Source organism: Aedes albopictus, chromosome 2 (assembly GCF_035046485.1).
Source record: "Aedes albopictus strain Foshan chromosome 2, AalbF5, whole genome shotgun sequence".
In the NCBI taxonomy this organism is placed as follows: Eukaryota; Metazoa; Arthropoda; class Insecta; order Diptera; family Culicidae; genus Aedes; species Aedes albopictus.
The window spans coordinates 441,821,782-441,835,245 of NC_085137.1; the positions used below are offsets into that span (position 1 = coordinate 441,821,782).

Consider the following 13,464-nt stretch of genomic DNA (forward strand, 5'->3'; position numbering starts at 1 on the left):
TATTCACTGTGACCACTTCGACCGCCACACATGTTTGTTTTGTTTCACTATCTTGAACTGGTGCGCCTACAGTAAAATGAAAAGCCAAACTAAAATAGGATGATTTTCGTAATGGGGATGTGATGAAATATATTCAGCTTATTTTCAAGTTATGCTCATATGCGAGCTCCTGCACATTCTGTCATTTCAAATTTATCGGGACAACATGCAGAATATAATAATATTCTAATAAAAATCCGCCAAAATTTCGCAGAAAATCATTCCATTCAGTTTCAGAAATGATTGAGTATGTCACACGATTGAATGAGAAATCATACTTTGAGCGGTGAGGATTTTCATTCTGTGTATTGAATGATTTTCGGTATGAGACACAGAGGAAAACAATTTCAGATGGTTTTGTGATGATAATCAATCACAACAAATCCTAAGTAAAAACTCATTTATAAATCGTGTCAAATCTAATTTTTAGCAGGATGATTTTCTTTCAAGAGGGCGCAAAAAACTCATTTTGCTGTAAAATCATTCAAAATTTCGATTCTGAGGATCTGTACCGCATTGAATGAGAAATCATTCTCTGTACGGCGGGGGTTTTCGTTCAGTGCATGACTGCTAGTATATCGGGAAATATAGCAAATTTATTTCCGACTTTTTTGCTTCTTTGAGACCGATAAGAGTTTATCTTGGGCACTTGAAGAATTAACTTTTCGCAATACAACGGACGCGACAAACGTTACGAATTTTAGACTAATTACACGACGAAAACCATCAAAAATAGTAGACGACCAATATGTGCGTGATTGTTAACGAATCGTACACTATACAGTGATGGCCAACGGGTATCGTTGCATGGACGATTGAATGCGATTCCAATTTTGGCTGATTGGAGCGCTTCTTTTGAGTGGGATCCGAGCGGTGTCGACGATCTACACTTCGTAGTAGTACTAACTTGTCAGGCTTCACGGTGTGACTTGGTGCGCCAGAGAGCTCTTCTCAAGCGGACTCCGACTGGCGATGGTTCGTTCTGGATGCTGAACAGCTTGCTGTCTGATCGTACTCCCTGAATCGCTGAATCCCTGAATCGCTGGCTGGTTGGACCACCTGGACTCGGACCAGTACTACTCGGCTGCTGCACACAGGACCAGCTGAACCGTCGGCTCAGACATTGCCAGGATGGAAGCCCGCTTCCAATCCGCGCTTTGTTGATCTGCATTACATGGTAGACGACATTTCGCTGTGTGACGCGGTTTCCTCGTACAAGGTACCGTCAAACGGGGTGACTTGCAACGGCGGGGTGACTTGCAACACTTGATGTCTTCTGTCTGTGTATATCAACAAAACATAAAAATCGGACGTTTACATAGGTACCAAAACTCAGTTGAACTATGAAGTGCACATAGGGTAGGTAATCAAACTTTGAACCATATTGCGGCTTTCTGAAGCAGTGCAAATTTTAAGTGATTTTTTCTCCCACATGGAAATAATTTACTACGGCAAAATCGTATGTACATGAAAGCCACGGGTATAAGCTTTCTGTTAAATGGTAAAAAGTTTGTATTTGCACCGAATTTCATTGAAATATTCGATTTTTCATCAACAATGATTTTAATCTTAATTTGAACCATCGTAATCATAATTTGAACCAATTTTAATCTTAATTTGAACTACTGGCGGCAGCAGCTCGAGCAACTCACAAAACAGCCAATTCCATGCTAAACAATTAAAAATCACATGAATCTGCTAATTCGCATACCTATTTTTCATTAGGCAGTGGAATCTCACCTCAGAATGTTCGAAATTCTTTAGGAATTTGGAAATTAAATTTGGAATTTTTCATCCCCCAAGAGTAAACAAAGCAACCACTAGCGCAATCTACAGGCCAACACTAGAAGCTCACCCCCGTTTACTAGTTCAAATTTAGATTACAAATGGTTCAACTTAAGATAACATTCTCCAAGTAAGAATCACTTAAATTTGATAATTTTATGACAAATAATGCGGAATATTATTCGGTTGGTCGATTCTACGATAAATAAGCTTTCATTTGACGTATTCACTTATTGCGTGTGATGCAATGCATGAGCTGTACGGGTGCACCGAAAATGGGCTTTCTCGGGGGGGAAATAGGTGAAATCACAGTGATTTTTCAATTGCCTGTTTTCCATGACAAAAACGCTTTTTTCACTGCTTTTAAAGTCCATGTTATCAGGTTATATTACGGAAAGCTGTTTAACATCTTTTTCGGGACAATATTTGCCTAAAAAGTACGTCGTTTTAATGAATTTCGAAATGGTTCAAATTAAGATTACAATTTGACTAGTTCAAAGTTTGATTTCTTACCCTACTATCTGAGTAGTAGCCATGATTTTTACTTTTATGAAAATAGTTCCAACAAAATATTCATAAATTTAACATTAGTCTGAAAAAGTAACAAAAATGTGAGCCACGAATCGTTACCTGCAAAAGAATGAAAACAAAATTTTCCAAAAATAATATTCTATATGCGGATTCTATGCATAATGAGCCATATGAATTTCCATTTTACTTTATAAAAATATTACAATATCTTTGTTATATTCATATGTTTTGAAATATTGTACCTAGACTGGGTGACTTGCAACACTCATTTTCTTAACAATTCAAAGTCCAGAAAAACGAAATATTGTTGTTTAATGAATAATTCACCAGCAAAAGTCTGAAGGATCATCATATGAACTGAAAAATACATTGAAACTTATGTTAAATTAACAATTTGTAACTTGGTGTTTTTGAGCCCAATATTTCCATATAAAAATTCACAATTCAATTTCCTATGTAAAAACAAATGTAAAAATAAGTATGTCAACCCAAACGATATCACAATAGTAGCAATAATACTTATCAATAATGCTTTAAACTAAAAATTAATATCTGCGTGTTTGAAAAGGGATTTACATTGGGTGTTGCAAGTCACCCCGCACCGCACGACGTCTTGTATCAAAAACGACCTTATTTGGCTTTTTCAACATGACAAAATTAATCAATCTATAACTTGTTCACTCTATTTTATAGAGGGGCCGGCCATTAAAACTATCACAAATAGTTTGAATTTTAAAATTGAGTTTAATCAACATTTTTTGTTAGTTGAAGCTGAAAAGTGTTGCAGGTCACCCCGTTTGACGGTACATCAAGTTCCTTGTGAACATTGTTCGGTTGATCGTTGTATGTCTCAGAGATGGCAGGCTTCTCTAGACTAGTCGTAGAGGTCCTCTGCGATGAGTTTTAAGGGATGCCGATTATGGAGGCTTCCAAAAACTCGGCAATCATTCAGCTACAGCTTGACGGGTAACTGTGTAGGTGTCACAGTGTGATTTATTAGCGCCACACTACTGGTCCAATTCAAGTGCTCTTCCTGAGTGGACTCCATATTGTTGACGGTCGTCGCAACGTGATGTAACGGTTTTACGTTGAATTGGCCAGAGATCCTTCTCCTGAGCAGGCTCTGTCTGCTGCCTGCTTTGGAAGCTTTCCAAAACAAAGCGCTCACTCTGGCTGAGTTGGTACTTACCAGCCAAGCTCGCGGATAGCTGTTCTATTCTTAGCCGCGCTTCGATGTGTAGCCGGTCGAAGTCCATCTGCAGCTTTTCCTGCTTCTCGAATCCCAATGCTGGGATTCGGTCCAAGACCTCCTAGTGAAGCTTGGTGCTCTCTTGATAGTACAGGGGATGGCCAAAATGTTTGGTATAGGCAACTTTTTTTTCTCACAAAAAAATCAACATGCTATAACTTTTCATAGAGTGCATCAAAAAATCTCAAATTTTGACTGTTTGTCAACCTATTATATGTGCATCATTGGTACAAATTTGAGCTCGATTGATTAATCTTTCGCAAAGTTAGAACCGTTCGGATAGAACACTATTTTTTGGAGAACTCATTTTTGAGCTGTCCTATCTCGGAAACCAGTGAACCGAATTGAATGAAATTTTGAACGTACACTACAGGGATGGGAACACTCACTTGCAGAGAGTTACACTCACTTGATGTTTTCTCAGCTCAGAAGCATGCAATCAAGAAATGGTGTATGGACGACTTTTGCCTTGTGGTTTTGTCTAAAAGTTTGCCGAACAGAGTAGGGGTCGCACACGCATATCAAAGTCGTGACAGAGCTGTGAAAGCGACTCTCCACGAGGTGAGTGTAGGGTAGGACGGGGCAAGATGGCCACCCGGGGCAAGATGAGCACCCCTCCGTTTTACTACTTTTATGATGAATTTTGCCCAAGCAACTTCATAATCCGTTAGAATAATGTTCATCCTGTTTGTAAACCTGATAAAAGGTACTTCATAATGAACGAATTAAACAATATTGTCAAATAAGTCGATAGCATGGAATTTTAGCATTTTCTTATAAGAAATCATCAGAATAAAATAAGGTTTTTATGTCAGAATCAAATTTTTACCATAATTCTAGTTATCAGCCAACATCACTAGCTTACTGCAAAGCATTTTAATTTACATTAGAAAATATTTTCTAAAAACAAACATTAAAATTTATTCAATTTTAGTTATTTACCTATAGTGGGGCAAGATGAGCACCCCTGATGGTAATATAGAAAATATTTTGAAATTATTGTAATCCACTCAATAGTGCCGAACATAGGTTTCCGTAACCTCTACAACTATTTGGTTGAGTAAATTTCTAAAAATAAGCAACCTATAATCGTTTATTGTTTTTCGGGTCATTTTGTATAAAGTATTACAAAACCGCATTTTTTTTTTTCAATAATCGAAAAAAAAATGATAATTTTAGAACGTGATACCATAGCTATACACAAGGTTCACTATATCAATCAGTGTATGACCAATTTATTGTTAAAATATTGGGATTTTAATGAAGTGCTCTTCTTGCCCCGTAGGGGTGCTCGTCTTGCCCCGTAGCATGTTCGAACTGACCATAAAACATCTTTTTTGTTTAGTCAAATAAATCATTCTTATTGTGAATTTTTAACCCTCCCATGTTTATGGGTGATAGAAAACAAGATATAGAAGAGAACTACTGAGAGGTACTTTGAAAAATTGTGTTAACTTTAAATAAACTCAACGTGATCCTTAGGGTGCTCATCTTGCCCCGCCCTACCCTAATTTACATTCACCTCGTGGAGAGTTGCCTTCGCAGCTCCTTCACGACTTCGGTATGCGTGTGCGACCCCTACTCTATTCGGCAAACTTGTAGACAAAACCACATGGCAAAAGTCGTCCACACATCATTTCTCGATTGCACGCTTCTGAGCTGAGAAAACATCAAGTGAGTGTAACTCTCTGCAAGTGAGCGTTCCCATCCTTGGTACACTAACACTATACAATTGTTTCACAAACTATAAAAATATAGATACTTTTTCAACGTTGAAAAATGTTATCATAAATTGACACTTTTTGGATTTTTCTCGAAAAAAATGTATTGTTTTACGTCAATGTCAATAAATTTTAGTGTTGATGTCCAAAGATTTTCCACTTCTATTCTCAAGTTATCTTTAATCAGGTATATTAGAGCCTGTTTAGATTAAAGGAAGAACACATTAAGTAATTTTTGCGTGATATTGTAAATTTGACTTATTTTCCTCTATATGGGTAAAAATTTCAACCCGGTATAACTTAATTCGCCTTGAGAAAATATTACATTTTATAATTTTGTATCAAGTATCAATATATTTTTGATAAACGTTACAAAATTCATTCAATTCGGTTCACTGATTTCCGAGATATGACAGCTCAAAAATGAGTTGTCTGTGTTTTACCCGAACGGTTCTAACATATAATAGGTTGTACTCTATGAAAAGTTACAGCATGTTGAATTTTTTTGTGGGAGAAAAAAAGTTGCCTATCCCAAACATTTTGGCCACCCCCTGTATATGCCTAACTTCTTCTCGTACAACCTTATCTCGTCTTATCTTCGACCAGTCGTGGTTTGCCGGAGATGAATGAGCAGATGTGTCTTATGCATGCCGGGCTCCTCAAATTCCGGTGTGCGTTGTCTCATCTCGAATGCTTCACCCGCTTCGAGTACAGGTCACTTCGACGGTTGGTGGTTGATGGACAAATCCTCTTTTCGGTGTTCACACAAGAACTCACCGATCTATTTTGACCGGCGGAAATCCTCGGCTGGCTGCGTTGTTGACCAGGGGAACGATTTGTTAGGGCCGAAAGCCTCACTGATCGGCGGGAGCACTCCTCGCAGTCTCGATGACTCGATGAATTCCCGGATAGAACATTCTAGAACCTTAACTGTCATTCTGGTTGCACTGCTCGAACGAAGTCACTCACGGTCACTTACTTGCAGCATGCATGCGTTCATCCAGGTTTCAGGTATCATTAGGTTGGCTCCAGAGGCACGTTCTCCTCCATTTGGGAAATTTGTGCCATCGCCATGAACATGAGCCTATTCATCATTTACCTGAGAGAGAAGGAAAGGAAAAAGGACAGGGAAAATGACAAGTAAAGGAATAGGATCATCATACACGCATAAGCGTACCACAACGGGTTCACACAGCGTCCAGAAAAGCGTACTGTGATAATGCATAAAGGGTAAAGAGAGCGTATAGATCATTACCACAGTCATTCAAGAACAACAGAACATCCTGAAGATTCAGGTTTCTGAGGTCAGTTTCGCTTAATAAGTGTTTACCGAGTATTCGGAAACGCAGTTGCACAAAAACTGGACAGTTACGTATCAAATGATACGAAGTTCCAATCGGTTTAACAGCTATGTATCACATACAAACGAATCAGCTTGCTGAATATTCGCCATGTGATAACTGAGTCGGCAGTGGCCAGGCAATGCTTTGACCAGCATACTGCAATTCTGCTTGGACAGATTTGTTAGATACCTCATCACCCCTCGAGATGGCTCAGTACAAAACAATTTTGTTTGACGACATGACTCCAAACTATTTCAATATTATTTGTGCTGAGTGGCAGTCCAGGTGTCAATCTGAAGCTTTACCCAACACTTCTATATCGGAATAGCTGGCACAGGGCCAATGAAGTCATGTGATGCTCCAGTGCGAGTCAACTCATCAGCCATTGTATTTCCAGCGATGGAAGAATGGCCAGGTACCCATACAAGGTGAGCAGCGTTTGCTGAATTCAGCTCCTCGATTTGAGTTCGACAAGCGATAACTAGTTTTGATCTAGGGTTAGTCGAAGCAAGTGATTTAATTGCAGGTTGGCTATCTGAATAGAAGCATATTACTTTTCCTACTATGTGCTGCTGAAGTGCTGAATGCACTCCGCACATAAGAACAAAGATTTCAGCCTGAAAAACGGTACAGTTTCTACCAAGTGAGTATAACTGATGTAGCCTTAGCTCACGAGAGTGGACACCAGCACCTTCTCGACCTTCGAGAAGGGAGGCACCAGTGTAACATACGATGCCGTCTGAACTACTTCTCTCCATATATCCACATGTCCACCGGGGGAAGGGAATTTCGTGGAAAATGTCCTGTATGGAAAATTAGAACCAATTGTAAGATCACTTGGAGCAAGGACAACTTTGTCCCAATCCACTAAAAGTGAAAACAACGAGGTGTGTGTTGATCTGCGGTTCACAGGAGTTTACTCTAGTAAACGTAAAGGCAAGAAAGGCAAGAAAGTGCTTCTTATTTAAGATGAATGTGTAGTGGGGCAACGTCAAAGAGAACTTCGAGCGCTGCCGAGGAAGTTAAAGAGAACGCTCCAGACATCGCCATTGAGCACATCCTTTGAAGATGGCCTAATTTTGATTGGACCGTTCTCACTTCGCCCTTTTGCCACCACACAAGACATCCATAGGCCAATATTGGGCGAAAAACAGTTGTGTGAATCCATTTGATATACTTGGGTTTCAGACCCCAAGTTGTATCAAAGGTTCACCGGCATTGAAGGCCATACAAGCTTTCTTGATTCTGAACTCAACATGAAGTACTTTACCTGTTGATTTTGATTTCAGAATCAAAGAGACGTAAAGGTCGAACACCATTAAGGTTTCGCTTTTCCGTGAAAAGAACAATAGATGTTTTACTCGGATTTACCGAAAGGCCATATTGGCGACACCAACCCTCAACTACCTGAAGAGCGTTTTGCATCAGGTCGAAAAGGATGGTGATGCACATACCGACTAACAATGTTAGGTAGTCGTCGGCAAAACCATAAGTAGGAAAACTGCTAATATTGACTTGCCTCTGTAGCGTATCTGCTACGAGATTACACAAAAGTGGTGACAAAAATCCCTCTTGAGGGCATCCACAAACACTCAAATTCCTAACCGCCGCTTGACGCAATGTCGAGAAGAAATGTCGGTTTTTGAGCATTTGGTGAATCCTACCTAGTGGAAATCATTTGAGATATTCCATGACTCCGTGCGGCTTCCAATATGGCATCCATAGGCACGTTGTAAAAGGCACCGTCGATATCTAAGAAAACACCCAAACAAGATTGCTTTTGTGCGGATGCCTTCTCGATATCGTGAACAACTTTGTGTAAAATAGTCACAGTGGACTTTCCAGATTGGTAGGCATGTTGGTTCACATGAAGAGGCACATTGGCCAGATGAACATCACGGATGTGATGATCGACAATGCGTTCAGAAGAAAAGTGGGCCCATATAGCCGAGGCGGTAAACGCACGGGTATTCAGCATGACCAAGCTGAGGGTGACGGGTTCGATTCCCGGTCGGTCCAGGATCTTTTCGTAAAGGAAATTTCCTTGACTTCCTTGGGCATAGAGTATCTTCGTGCCTGCCACACGATATACACATGCAAAATGGTCATTGGCAGAGGAAGCTCTCAGCTAATAACTGTGGAAGTGCTCATAGAACACTAAGCTGAGAAGCAGGCTTTGTCCCAGGAGGACGTTACGCCAAGAAGAGGAGAGGAGGAAGAAAAGAGGTCAAACTGATAGGTCTGAAACGCTTTGCTTCTTCATACGACGCACGACCCACTTTCGGAATTAACTTCACAGTAATATCCCGCCAGGATTTGGGAATATACCCTGTAGCAAAACTGCAAACAAGTAGTTGTTTCAAAACATGTTTGAAATGATCAAATCCCTTCTGAAGCAGAATAGGATAAATCCCATCTGTCCCAGGAAATTTGAAAGGAGCAAAGCTATTAAGTGCCCATTCAATCGATTCTAAAGTTATGATACTCCGAGCCGAAGCTAAAGAATCATAACTACAAGAAAAGACATCAGGTTCATCCGAAGATGTAATATCCACACATCCGGGGAAGTGTGTACTGAATAAACATTCCAAAACTTCCTCATCAGAGGAAGTGAAATCACCATTTGGCAAACGAAGTTCGTTCACTTGAAAATGCTTAGATTTTGCAAGGATTTTGTTCATCCTACTGGCTTCACTCAGACTGGAAACATTTGTGCAACGGTTTTTCCAGCCGGATCGTTCAGCAGACCGAAGAGCTTTCTGGTAGGCTTTGCGAGCCGACCTGAAAGCCTCCGATCCAGCAGAACGTCGTCTGTTCCAACACCTTCTACATTGTTTCCTGAGCTTCGCCAGATCAGAGTTCCACCAAGGGGTTCCTCTTGTGGTCTTCACAGATCGCAGAGGGCTAGCTTCTTCAAAAGATTCCATGATGAAGGCCGTTGTAGTATCAACGGCATCATCTGAATCACTTGGAGTGTCAATGGATGGCGAGTATCCATGAAATTTGACTGCAATCAAATCGGTAAAGGGATCCCAGTTGGTTGACCGGGGGTTCCTGAAACGCACAGTGTGCGAAGTAACATTCACATGTTCAAACAAGATGTAGCGATGGTCAGATAAAGATTCTTCATCTGATACATGCCAATTGGTCAGCTCGTGACTTATTCTGCTAGAGCAAAGCGTGATGTATAGCACTTCGTCTCTAGCGGATACCATGAAGGTTGGGCGCTTGCATATGTTAAGTAATCCAAGATCTGTGCTACTTAAGTATTACATCAAACTGGAGCCTCTCAAATTGATGTCTGAGCTGCCCCAGATTATATGGTGAGCATTAGCATCACTACCAACAATAAGCGGAAGGCCTTTTGAAGTGCAGTATGCAATGACTTGCTTGAAAGCATCCGTAGGGGATGGTTCATTATGCGGTAAATTCATCGAATAATAAACGTATTTCCTGTTGAGGTTTCCAACAATTACATCGAATGTGATAGCACATACATCTCTAGTAGTTAGTTCAGAGATGAGTGTAGCAACGATTGCGTTGTTGACAAGCACACATGCTCGAGGCATGACACGTGAGTTTGCCATTTCTTTTTTTTCCTGAATGTAGCAAACATCGGATTCACAAGGTTTCCTAGATAGAAATTTCCCTTACGAAAGTAAGGTTCTTGGACTAACGCCACTTGGGCTGTACCATTTTGCTTAAGATCAGAGATCACAGTTGATATTCGGGCTTCCAGAGTTCCTCACATAGCCTACATCCGAGTAGTGCCTTCTTATACATTCTCGCCAATCTTTCTTCCCATTTCAGCAATGAAACCTCACGAGATCCAGGAGAAGCTCGGCCTGACGCGGATACGCGATCGCAACTGGTACGTGCAACCGTCGTGTGCGACGACCGGCGATGGCCTGTACGAAGGCCTAACGTGGCTCACATCGAACCACAAGTTATGAGAGTAATTGTTGCGGCAACAACAACCAGCAGTAGCAGCAGCAGCAATCCAGCAGCAGTAGCAGTAGCAACAACAGCAAGAACAAATCCCCCTAAAGTCAGCGAATACTGTGAGCGCTCTCGCGTGGACGGCCTCTTCAGGACGATCATCGTAATTATCACCATCATCACCACACCGCCGCTAATCAGTTGGAGTTGAAGAGCCTCATCACGCGCGCAGTAGACGAAGATGAATGTGTGGGTTCAAGTGCGGGGATGGATGAGTGTGCGATGTTGATTCAGAGGGAGTGAGCGAGTGAGAATTCGCAGCGTGATGTTGTGTGATGTTGCCAATCCTTATTATTCCTAGAATGTTACTTGAAGCGCACTCCGGCGCGTTCCCTCCAAGATATGAAACAAACAGCAAACAAAAAACTTGAAACAAGCAACAAAACAACTCTACTACCTAACTGCTATTATTACTATTATACACTAATTGCTATGATTACCTACTACTACTATCACTACTGTCTCGGGTATCGCTATTTCCGTTTATCCTTATATTGTTTCGGTTTTTACACACTCCGCGCGCGTATTAACAGAAATATACCGAATATTTTACCCTTTCTCTCGGAATGTTGGAGAAAGGCATTAAGAACGACGGGTGTCATCTTTATTGTTGAAGATGCATAATGTTACGTGAGAAAAAAAAACATGGAAGGATAAGTCCCTCGTTGCGCATTGTTACTAACCGAAATTATTCCACTCTCTCGACTTCTTTTGGCATAATGCTTTTTTGGCATAAATACTCTTAGACGTAGGAACACTGTAGCTTCTTCTTTTCATGTTAATTGTTCTTCTTCGTGTTATGCCACACAGCATTATGTCTTACGAGCCTGAAAGCACGTAATGGGATACGACGTTGTTCCGAATATAGATAAACGCCAAGAGGAATTCCTCCAAGAACAAGGGGATAGTGTGTTCAAACTGGCGAAAGTTAGTCCTAAATTCATACCCCACACTAAAAAAATCCATAGCAAAAAGAGCGAAAGTAGTCGAACAAACTCTAGGAGGGCCGTATTTTATTTGTATATATGATCGAGGGATAAACTAAGCTGATTGAATTGCAACACAAAGCTTGAAGATTGAAAATAACACGAAAATGAAATAAAAGTGAAAATATTAAAATATTTTGTAAGCAATTGTATGAGATAATGTGGCGAAACAAGGGGTAAAAGACGAGCGAATTTCCAATGATCAGCCACCAAACAAGCACTAGTAGAAAACGAAAAAGATACAAGACAAAATGGAGAAACAGCGTCGCGCATCATCCGTATTCCAGAGAAGTTTACATATATTGTACATATTATAGATGGCAAACAGACATAGCAGAACACACATAAATCAATATTTAAACAAAAATTATGAAGGAAACCGAAAACAGCAAACACAAATAGGGAATTACTGATAACAGCAAATAACTATGCAATCATCACCACAGACTAGAAGATATTAAACTCTCTGCGGCGAAGTTCGGAAAGCTTTCGCAACAGTGTGTGTCGTTTTCCGAGCAGATTGTTCACTGATGATTGTGTATTTTTTCAACTACAAAAAAGTTTAGTTGTGGAAGAAATACACATTCATCAGCAAAATGGCACACGCAAATTTCCCATCTATTCCGCTCCATCTAGAAACAGTTACACTGAATAACGCAATTACACTAGTGTTATCGAAACCCCAAATGCAAATTCATAAAACAAAAGAAATTGTTGTAAAATTCAACCGCAGGAATTACGTACGTGCGTGATAATCGTTCGTTTGCGCTATTTGCTTGCATGCTTGTATGAGTGAGTGCGCGCGTGTGATTGTATTTGTGTTTCGTCGATAGGCATCATGTTGTTTTTCCCAAGTGTAAGCTTTGTGAAACGATCAACCCCGCTCCCCACAAACACCACCACCACCACCACGAGTACGTTTTATCGCGCCCCCTCCGTCTTTGATTATTATTTATATAGGTACGTTGACGACGATCGATCGCGAACCGTTGCGCCTCATGTTTAAACTAGTTAGGACACCTTATTTTCCTGCGTTCTTGTCATCGTACAGATTTATTTTTATTTGTTTAGATTAGAGCTATTTTGTGAGATGAAAAGGAAACGAAAGGGGGGAAATACATAGGAACTAATCATTTTCCCTGCTGCGATCATCATCAATTGTGTACTAGTTGTTTATAATTATTTCATCAGAAAAAAAGTACGTGTGACGTGGAAGAAAGCAGTGAAGGTAAAAGATGACGAAAGACGTTTGACTCACAAAACAGTTATGTTGAGGGATGAAGAGAAAGAAAAAAGAAATATAAAAACGATTAAAAGCATAGGGAAATTCAGAAGCAGGAGAGAATACGCTAAATGAAATATAAATGCTAAGATGATAAAAGGAAAACATGAGAAACGAAAAACACATGAAAACAACACAGTAACAGAAAATATTATTAGAAATGTATTTTAGCATTTATAGCGAACAAGAAAAACAACTGAAAAACAGATTCAATAAAACTAGAAATCTACATCTCAAAAACATGTGGCAGTTTTTTTAATCCAAAAACATCATTCTACAATTCTACATGGAGAGAACGGTATGTCCACACACGAGTATTTCTCTTTACCACATCAAATCATGCAGCGTCTCCATCGAACGTTCGTACCAGTTTCACCGTTCGAGCCGAGACAAAAACCGGACGGTGTAGAGGTCTCCAGCTGTATATTTCAGGTGACAGCACCATATATCGATTATGTTCGCGTGCTTAAGTTTCATTAGAAATACCGTGGATACACTGTTATGGATAAACTTCTCAGTGCTCAGTGTT

At 40.2% G+C, this 13,464-nt stretch overlaps 1 protein-coding gene across 2 annotated transcripts in view; it reads left to right on the plus strand.

Annotated features, from left to right (window-relative positions):
• The window catches only part of LOC109397339 (ADP-ribosylation factor 6), a 96,693-nt gene extending 83,516 nt beyond the window's left edge, over positions 1-13,177 (plus strand). For both annotated transcript variants that reach the window (XM_029869906.2, XM_029869907.2), the window contains exon 6: positions 10,479-13,177. In XM_029869906.2, coding sequence (XP_029725766.1) covers positions 10,479-10,621 — 143 coding nt within the window. In that variant the 3' untranslated portion in view covers positions 10,622-13,177. The remainder of the gene's footprint in view (positions 1-10,478) is intronic.
• The last annotated feature ends 287 nt before the right edge of the window (positions 13,178-13,464 follow it).